General features: G+C 48.8%; 1 protein-coding gene across 2 annotated transcripts in view; it reads right to left on the reverse strand.

Annotated features, from left to right (window-relative positions):
• LOC135910485 (sodium-dependent proline transporter-like) overlaps positions 1-9,415 on the reverse strand; it is a 65,043-nt gene extending 55,628 nt beyond the window's left edge. The window contains exon 1 of one of the 2 annotated variants that reach the window (XM_065442523.2): positions 9,071-9,415. In XM_065442523.2, the coding sequence (XP_065298595.2) occupies positions 9,071-9,091 (21 nt within the window). In that variant the 5' untranslated portion in view covers positions 9,092-9,415. The remainder of the gene's footprint in view (positions 1-9,070) is intronic. The other variant, XM_065442525.2, reaches the window with a different exon arrangement.
• Positions 9,416-10,443: the final 1,028 nt, after the last annotated feature.

Consider the following 10,443-nt stretch of genomic DNA (forward strand, 5'->3'; position numbering starts at 1 on the left):
TTTCGCCCGTTTTATTTGCGCACCCTTTATCTTTCACGTGTTCGTGTAGCTTTCCTTCGACCTACCGATCCATGCATCTGGTCCACCCACCATCCCTCCCTCTTGTCTAAGAAGGAACGCCGAACCAATTCTGCACTTCGGTCCACTCGGTCGAACGCCAGCACACTTGGTCCCGTGCCCAGCAATTCGATTGTTCATCGCATCCGTGGTGCCTTGACTCGAGTGGATACAATCGATGTGCCGTCAGAAGCCGGCCACGACCGCGGTTGCATGTTTGCTGGGCTCGTGGTCACAGCAACGAAACGGTCCCGGTTGTTTACTTCCTCGATAAGAGGAACTCCGCGATTAGGTTATCGGTTAGCAATTGAGGAGAATTACCGCTGTGCTACTCACGGCAGGCGCTCCAAGGCAACGCGAAGATCTTTGCGGAGTGCCTTTTCGTATGCTACGCGAAGTGCCATGTTAATCAAAAGCGGTCTCAGATAAGATATATGCACAAGTGCGCGTGCAAGACACTGCCGCAGGTTTTTACTCTGGGTGGGACCGAACAGTAGCTGATACCCAGGCATAGAGTTTAGAGGACCGAGGGTGTCAAGGTTAGATATTTTCGCGCTTTTTGTTTCGCTTTTCTTTAGCCTTGGGTACATCTAAATTCCGGGTTTGAGCAAGAGACAATATTGCGAACGATACCCTTCACGGAATAGTCATAGGTCAAGCGAAGGAAAGAGGTGCATTTCAGCTCTAGAGTCAAGGTCACCTGACATTGAAACTTAGTAGAAAAAAACAATATATCTGTTTTAGACGTCTTGAACTTGAGGTGTGCGAACACGCAGGTTTGTAAATAGCTTTAAAGTGCAAAGAACAACAACAACAAAAAGAAAACACGCAAGAAGAGGAAAAGGATCGGACGCATAAATGCGTATTTGTGTGGTCAATGTTTTTCTCTGCCCTGTGTTTTTTTCTTTTTTTTGCGCCCACTTGTAATCATAGCATAGAAACCAACTTTATCTTAGGACAAGTAGAGGCTAGGTGACGTTAATGCAAGTTGTATTGACTCAGGCTATTCTGCTTCCCAAAGCCCCCTGGGTTAATCTTAATGATAAGCAGCTGTGGATTGATTCAAGCAGCGTAGAATTTCTTTAACCTGCATTGAAATCTCAGAACTGAGGTTTAACAGCGCGAATAAGACAAGGAGACGAGGAAACAAAAACCAAGGCGTTAATGAAATCTTAACGCGTGACAGCTGCCATAAAGGCGATGTAAACGTGGTCGCTGCGATAAGGAATTGAACCGGCGACATAGCACGCCGCAGGAGACGCTGCGGTAGGTCTGTAATCAGTCAGAGTGCGAGCGAGTTGTCTTGACTGTCAATTGTAACGTGCAGAACCTCATGGCCGTGCACGAGATTTCAAGGAATGGTTCTGAAATGATTCAAATATCGTGAGTGCCAAGCATGTAAACTATGTCGTTCAATGTTATAGGTGAAATTCACGCAAGGTTCTTAAGAAGGCGCGGCTTTGACTGCTCACACATCTGATAAATAGAGACCTCTGAAAGTTTGCAAGCATAAACAAGATACGATATACTAATCTTCTTCGTGACTACTTAAAATGTGTGATATGCATAACATCGCGAAAAAGCAAGAAACAAGGACAGAGCTAGGAAATTCAGGCATTCCTCTCTTGTTTTATCTCTCCGTTTCTCCCTAATCTCTCATTGCGCTCTTTAACCATGTGCATGGCAAACTAGCCCAAGAAACTATTGGTTTCGATGCTTTCTCGGCTTAACTATAATTCGTTCCCCCGTTCGCGTGAAATGCGAATACAGGGAACGTTGACGCCGCTCAGCGGTAACCTTATCTAACGTATTCTGAACTTTTATTGCGGCGTTATACACCGTCCAAAGCTGGTGTACCATCTCTTTTACACTGGGACATGTGAAATGTATTCCACATGAATACAAGTTATAGTATTTATATATGCCAATCGTGACAGATGAATAACTATCGTGTGACGCGCAATAGACGCGCCGACGCCGAACGGCGCCCGAAATGCGCCGACTACACGTTCCATGTGGTTGCTGCTTTAACATTTAGCTCGGACGTTGCGCCAACGTTAGGACAAACCTCGACGAAGTTGCATACAGCCGCGGCGAGAAAGAAGAAACAAAGAGGGCCCCGAATATACGACTTCTGCTTTTCGCCCGTTTGTTGGGCACATGCACACAACATATGCGCTCGCACGGCGCCTGTACATTAAGAGCAAAAGTAGAAACGCAACGGACGGGCTCTGAACTTGGCACACATTCGCCGACTGACACAGGTGTGTCTCTCTGGTCCAGGTCCCCCTTTTCCACTGCGTAATTAGGCACAATTACGTGGCCAGCGAACGTAGCGCGCGCCCTTGCAGGACGACGGCAAATGACACACCACTGCAAACTGCTTCGTCGAATTCGTCACGCAGCGATGCGCGCAGCCTCTTCCACACGACCGCTCAGCTGTCGCGAATTTCGGGGAGCGGCCATAAGTCGACCAGTGACCCGGCGCACGTAAAGTCAGTGCTCCATTGTTGAAGGTAAACTGCAGAATTATACCGATGGACGTGTCACAATAATGCAGCGTTATTCTCGCAGCTATAGGCCTCGAGCTCTGGTTACGCGGCGCCACTGTACCGGTACATGCAGCGCCACATGCGGCCATCCTAGGAGATTTCAGGTTGGGGGCACTACTGTTTACGGCCGCGCCGCGCACTGCGCTATGGGTGGAGATGGCGTTGACGAGTGATCGGCGTGTGTTGTTTTGCGGCTTTCTAAAGATAGAAAATATCGATGGCTACTTCAAGAAGAGCTGCTTACGCATGGGTGCGAGGTTGTACTATAGCAGGCACGTTTACGCAGTAAGAGAAGAATCGGTGAACGCAAGAGGCCCGTCGGACATCGTCGGCAAATGTGTCGCCCAGATTTTCGAAAAGCGTGGACTACGATGTGCGTCTTGAGGTGAACCAATCCTTTCTTCAAAAAAAATAAATAAATAAGTGCCTCAATATCGCTAACCACTTCATTTTTTTCTTTTTTAGTTGTCAGAAAATTGCAGAAATATTTTGCACGCAAGCTGTACATGCAAAGCTGGCTGCGGAGGCTGGTGCAAGCACGCCGCGGCCATGGCAATATTCGTAAATGAATACGAATATACAACGTGCACGGATGTTCCATGCGCATGGAAGAAACCATCATCGCGTCCCAACGTCGATGTCAAAAAATCAATCAAGGAAGTCTTTTCCCGTACGGGAAGTTCGTTTTTTTACTTTTTGTGTGTGTGTGATGCGACTTTGCCGCTGATTGACGCAATCAGTTTTGCAAGTCGACCTTCGCGAAAACTAATTCTGCAGATGGTGAACCCTGCAGCTCTTTTCTCGCAGTTTGCAGGTGTAAATTGTGCCATTAAGGAGCTTGAGGAGCGCAGGGACATGATCCAGGTGCCGTCGACGGCACATCTAGCAGACGACAGCTTCGACCGAGAGTTGCTAAAATAAAACTAGATAAGGAGGGCAGCATACACAGTGCGCTAAAGGTCACTTCGACCTCTCCTTTTATTCTGAAAAGTGAAAACATGGTCTCAAAGATGCCTATCCCTGAAAAAGATTTCTACAAACAATTCGTCAAAAAAACATTGATCAAATATTGGAGATTGCCGAAATCACCAAGGGCCAGGCTGCCGTAAGGAGGTTTGATTTTTTATTAACATACACTTCTAATTTTAAATACATGTGACTTGTTTTAACTGAGACATGTTTTGTAGCCAGGTGGAAATATTGTTAGAATGTACGCTGGGTGCTGAGCGATGTTGCTTCTCTCGTTTCCCACGAAGTGAGCACTGCATATTCGCGTTTCATTCCTTTTCAGTTGCCACAGCTCTCCCTCTGAGCTGTTAGAAAGCAAGAAGATAACAAGAAGATAACGTGTCTGAATACATAAGGCGCACAGACTGGCATTATAAAGGCAAAAGGCGCAGCCCATCAGAAACAGGTCAAAAGAACACAGACGACACACACATTTGGCGCTTTGCTGTGTGTTGTCTGTGTTCTTTTGTTCTGTTTTTGACGCGCAACTACTTTGCCTCCATCATGATATACCAAGAAGCCCAATGTGCAACATTATACTGGCATTAATCGATAGTGTTTACCTTGCTCGGCGGACAGCTGCGATACACCTCTGTCTTCTTTCAGTCTCATACGATTTCCAAGGAAAACGGTAGAATTTGATCGGCGGCAATTTTCCAGCAGTGTTCCTGTAGCTTTTGTGACAGCCTTAACGCAGCAATACGGCGAATTGCCTTTCCTGGGCCCGGTTTTCACAACCACGCGACGAGGCGCCATGCTCCCCTACGTTGTCAACGCGTCCACTTCGCATTCACCCCCAACCTATAATCGCCGTCACCCGCGACAGAGGGCGCTACATGCACGGCTTGAAGCTGCAGTGCACGAGGCCTATAGGACGTGGGAACTAGTAATTCGGTGCCTTATGCGGTAAGGGCATTCATAAGATGAGGGGTGTCAGGTGGTCTACACAAATATGCATAAGGACTCAACCTTCCGTGTCAGCTCATTTTACCAGCTTTCCTCGCCATACAGACGCATTATGATGCCTTCCCTTTCCTCCGACTCGCTGAGTTGACGTACGAGAGAACACGATTATCGGTGCAGGCTTGACGGTGTAAAAGGACTCCCTCACTTCTTCGTTGCGTGCAGCTACGGCTATTTATTGTCCCGGCGTTAAGCCTGTTTCTTGAAGCCCACCTCGATATTTACATTAGCATTTACACCGCCTGCTTCGGAACTTGCTCATACCCTTCGTACTCGCAGCTTGTTCATCCTTCGTTTGAGAAGTCTAGTTTTTCTGCAACTGACAACTTTCCTGCCAGTGCTAGCAATGAGTGATCTTTTTAACGCGCTCTAAAACGAAGCCTAAGCCGACGACGAACTGGCGACTCCATGTCGAAGTAACTGCTTTTTCTATATTCGACTCCATTTTAGTGAGCTCTCCATATTCCCCCGATGGAGTATGTTAAATCTGTTATCAGCCGGCTCGAATGAAGTACTCCCCTGGAGCGAGTAAAAAAATAACACTCTCTAAATGGAATCAATCAATGGGACAAACTGCCACTCTTGCACAAAAAAAGTTGTCAGCACTCCCATTTGCCCTAAAAATCGGACAGTCTCTTTGGTGCTCCTTGACTATCGTTCGATGCTCACAGAGATTACCTTTATCCTTGGAACGGTTTTTCTGTGCGCTAAAAGATCACTGGCGTTACACGGATCTATTCTGCTGTCGCTGACCTCAACAAAGGCGAATGATTTGCATGTGTTCATACTTGGAACGTCCTACAAGAAGGGCACTGAACTTCCTATACTCTTACCTTGAAAGAAATTTGCATACATTTTACGCTTAAAAATTAGTTTTCTTCTGCTGTTTTGTTTTCCTGTGATAATCCGAAACTTCACACTTTACATAGCCATGTCAATCCAATAACGCACTTTTTCTATTTGCAGAGTGAGTTCCATTCTTGTTTTCCTTTATAACACCTCACACAGACGACCTCCTTCTAAAGAGCTGTATAATCCTTCTTAATGCCTATCTAAAGTTCATATAATTGAGGGTTATTTGTATACTGTCGAATTCCACCATGTTGACACTTTGAGCGAACTGATGTGCGTCAGCGAGAGTATATTTGTTTCGTTGTTTATGTCCATTTGTGTCTTTCTTCCGTCTCTGCATGACGCGGCGCCCGTACACGTGTTGTTTGAACGCCCGCAGCTCGGCTTCACCCGAGCAGAGTGAAGCTGGCCTGGCGCTGTAATTCTTCAACCCGTATTTTGTCGGCAGTCTCGAGCTGTCGAAATCCGAGTTCGTGCGAATCGAACAACTGGCCGCCTCTCTCCACAGATGGTTGAGGTCACCGCACGAGCAGCGCCATATATTTGTACTTTGCCTGCTCGTTGGGCTAGCGATAGTGCACACGCTGCCGCAGTTTCACGCCGTTTCAAGCCTGTTTCACATGCAAGCGAAAATGCTCGCGAGTCCTGCCGCCGCGCCGCATAAATCTGTTTCGAGCGGCGGCGGCGGCACAAGCGGCGGGAGCGCCGAGGTTCGGGCAAGTTGGAATTTCATCGCAGCGGCAGAGCGGCAGCACCGCTTCCGAATGGCCCGCTTCGCCACGTGAACAGAGGTGTACTAGTGCGGGAAAGCCTGCGCTTAGGGCGATGTTTATTTACTTGCTGCACGTAGTACGGGCAACATGCCAAGAGAGCTTTTCAACGAATTGTTAATTGCTAAGCGCAGGATATGTATGTACAAAGTAAAAATTTGAGAGGCAGGGACAAAGCAATGTTTATGTTGGTAGTCGCAAACTACTGAAACTGGCTGAAAATCACGTGTTTTTTGCCAGCAACATTGCTATTCGCAGCGGCGGAAAACGCGCGGCGGCAATGCATGTGAAACGAAACCTCGCGAAAAGCTTCGCAGCGCCAAGCCGCTGTTCACTCGATTCGCTCAATCGCTTGCATGCGAAACAGGCTTTAGAACGCAGATCTCAGGCGTTGTCTCTCGTAACCGAGCGAACGAACACAGCGAAGGATGAAAGCGAACGCGGAACTCAGTGGTAGATGAAAGACGGCGATAGCGAAGAGAGCGCGAGGAGGAAGGAGGTGGGGGAGGGTGCAGCGGAACCACGAGGCGCAAAGCGGAGTAGGAGGGTATGGCGAAAGCGCGTGAAGAAAAGCGTAGTGCCGCGCAAGACGGGATTTGTGGCAACGATGGCTACGAGATGGCGCCAGAGTAGCGCGCGTCGTCTGCGTGCAAACAAAGCGCTGCATGAGCGGAGGTCTGTCCGCGGCGGCTCCTGGGAATCGCGTCCACGCGTCACCCGCGCGCTGCCTCTTGCGATCTACCGATTAGCGAGGCAGTCGCGCTACACATCACTGCGTTTGCAACGTGCCGCCCGAGACAGATCGTCCGCGCCAGCCAATGCATCGCTTAATGAAAACACGTACACAGCTGCGCTCGAATTTCGCATCAGGGAGTATCGTTATCGTCGGCGAAATTTTCGCGAGAAGACGAATCACCATCCCGCCCAGTTAACGGCCTAGCTAAATTTGAGAACTGCGATGCCCGAACCGCTCTCGAACTTAACGTGTTCGAAGCGGAGCGTGTTCAACAAAAGCAACTTCGGCAGGCAATAGGACTAGAGCACGTGATTCGTAATTCAGAGCGGTAATTTATCAATACAGCACCATGGTAAGATGCGTTAACTGCGGTCGCTTTTAACATGAGAGTATGGCTGGGTAGCGTGGAAGCCTGGGCTTGTTGGCGATTCATTGGAAAAAGTGCTGTGTCCTTCTCTTTCTTGCGCTGTGTCCCTTTTCCAATAGCTGGGTGAGCTAGACAAGACAGCTGAACAAGACACGTGTGGCGAAGACGCCGTTGTAGGCCTGGTTTTTAAACGCAACTGGTCGCAGTTTGAAGCGGCCACCGCGCGAAAAAAAAAAAAAAAAGAAACACCCGATATCGTTTTAGCGGAACGAGCTAGCGCTTTTTAGGCGAGTGATACGCACCGTTGAAATCATGCTAATAAATCGACGTCACTGTCGGCCAGCGAGTTATAGGACGAAACAGAACAGAAAGATGCACGAGGCAGCGCATACTAAACGCGCTTGGAAATCCACCTGCTTCTCGATTACAGTCGCACTGCAACACGGGAGGTGTAACGCGCTATTATACTTTCGTTGGCCACGTTCTTTAATACCTGGAAAGGCAGTTTCTTTTTTTTTTTTGTTACGCTACCCAACCGTACTTTCGTCGCTGCGCTTTTCTGGCATTACGCGTGACGGCACGTTAGTTTAGCGGGTACGCCGAAAAAAAAAAAAACCGGCCTTCGAAGCCCTTGTAGAACAGGTTGTTATAACTCGTTGTGGCGACTCGGTCGGCTGGCCTTCGCAGGAATATGTTGCTTGCTCTTTATGATGGTTCGGAGTGTGGGGTGGGGGGATTGGTCATTCGACCTCGCTGCTAATCTTCGGCGCAATGCAAGATGACTTTCTGGGAAGCCCTTAAAAAAAAAAGGAACAAAAAGAACCAGAACACGCAAGCCTTGTTTTTGTTCTCGAAAACGATTTTAGGTATCAAAGAAGAGTTTAGATCAGTTATTGTGCTTCTATTTCCTTTTGCTATTTTCCCGTTCCTTTCGCGTGGTTCAATGACTACGGCGTTCTGCTGGTGCTGCGAGCCAGGTCGCGGGTTCGTCTTCTGGTTGGGGCTTCTGCTGCTTTCCATTAAGACGCGAGTGGAACGCAAAAAAAAAAGTTGCTTGCCCCCTGAGCGCTGGATGGAACATTTTACTCAGGTGATCAAAATAAGTTTGAAGTCTTCAACAATGGCCTAGGCATCAATCTATCCCTTTACTTGGATGAAACGCACTGCTTGTCTCCGAACGCTACTTTAGTGCGACGAATTTAAGTAAATGAATGAACATTTCGAGAAGGAAGGGGGCATCTTGCTTATGTCGAAGCGTAAAATAAATGTGGGAATGTGTATCAGCCGGCTCCTCTGTTAAACATGGAATGAATGTCGACAGCAGCCGCGTTCTTTAGCCACTGTTCTGTTTAGCATTACATCACGAATGTGACGGGAAAGGAAAGAAAGAAAGGATAGCGATAGTATATCCAGCGACAGAATGCGCGGTTCTCTCGAAAGACGGGATTAAGGCGTTGGGCATTCTTTCGTTAGTGCATGTGCGCTAGGGCATGAAAGATTGTTCATTTTGTTGGATGACAAAAACGTTATGGAGGATGAACAGGCAGTTGAAACGAGTGCACCTTTGATTGCTTTGACCTGCTGTCTCTGTAGAGAGGAAATAATGTGTTAATTTTGTTCACTGTATTCTTCATATTCCCGAACCAGTATATCATACCATAGTTGACAAAACAGCTGGTACCGTCTGCTTATTTTCGATCGTCTGCAACGATCGTCCGCCGCTGGTGTTCGTGCAGTTTAAATGCGCTAGATTAACGACGCTTACCTCGTCTGTTCGTTTCACCATGTCGGCGCCTGCGGTCCCACCGAAATCCTTCCTTGTAGCAGCGCTCCGTCTTGTGCCGACGAGGTTCGAGTCGCGAAACCAGAGAAAAAAAAGAAAGTTTTCACCAAACGTTGCCGCGACCACGACGACGCACCACGAAACACGCTCCGCGCTGAAGCAGACGACGCGCGAATGAAAGAGCGGCCATGGAGGCCGCCATCTTTATACGCAGAGGGAGAGGGGGCGGAGAGGGCAACGCGCGCTTCCTGCGGAAACCAGCGAAGCCAGCCAGCTCTGACGCCGCGCGTAAACGTCACGACGACGTCACAGACTTTTCGCCCCTCCCCGAAGCGATGAATGGACGGCGAACAACGCGGCGTCCGACGCTTGAAATAAAGACGACCACAGGAAGAAAGCAGCGGTGAAGCGGCAACAGGAACTCGTTTTTCGTTGCAGCTGCGAGGAGGGGGGCAGGCCGCGATTGCACGTAGCCGGCGTAAGACGAAAGGCTTGTCTCGCAGCGTGTGTTGTGCGTGCGTGTGTGTAGAGTCAAAAGTCGCACGTGTCGCCGGAACCAAAGATTCAGCTAAAAACGAAACGCACGGGTCCCAGAATAAGCAAAAACAACGCGCGCGCGTGTCTGGAGAGTGCCGTTGGTCACCGCTACATTGGCTTTACGCCGAGCTCCGGCAATGTCGCGATGGGTGCGGGGGATTCCCACGGCGGCAAGGGGTGTTATCATTGGTCGCGGCCGTGCCCTGACATCATGTGGCTGGCTCTGCGCGTTCCTGAGCGTACTTTTTTTTGCTTTCAAGGCTAGGATTTACCGGGGAGCACACACGCGCTGGTGGGATAAAACGGTGGCACACCTCGTGCTGAGCGTAGCAACATTTTAAGAACTGTGTAGGGCTACCGGAAGAGTTAGCTTTTGACGTGTGAGAGAGCAATCGGATGCTGACTTTGAAGAGTGAATCCGTTTGCCCGGCCGGCTGCCCTAGCCTATCCAACCTCAGTGAAAGGGTGAAATAGTAGGCACCAAGGTTTCAGGCGTACACGGATCGTTCATAAATGCGTGCGCTCACTTGGGTCTATTTATAGCATCCCACGCATTTAGCCCGTAGTAAGTATACGGCGGGTTGCAGTTGTTATGTGAGCGGCGCCCATGGCACCTGTTTGCGCACAGAACACCGGAGGCCACGGCGGCTTGAAGTTCCTGCACCAGCTACTAGTGATGTCATAGACCATAGAAGCGTTTTTCTTAGGCTAATTATTTATTAACTAAACGTAATTGCACCATATTCAAGGGCCAATGTTGTTTTGTTGTTTGCTTGCTGCCACAGTATGGGAAGTTTGGCTGCTGATGAGCCCGCCAT

Source organism: Dermacentor albipictus, chromosome 6 (assembly GCF_038994185.2).
Source record: "Dermacentor albipictus isolate Rhodes 1998 colony chromosome 6, USDA_Dalb.pri_finalv2, whole genome shotgun sequence".
Classification (NCBI taxonomy): domain Eukaryota; kingdom Metazoa; phylum Arthropoda; class Arachnida; order Ixodida; family Ixodidae; genus Dermacentor; species Dermacentor albipictus.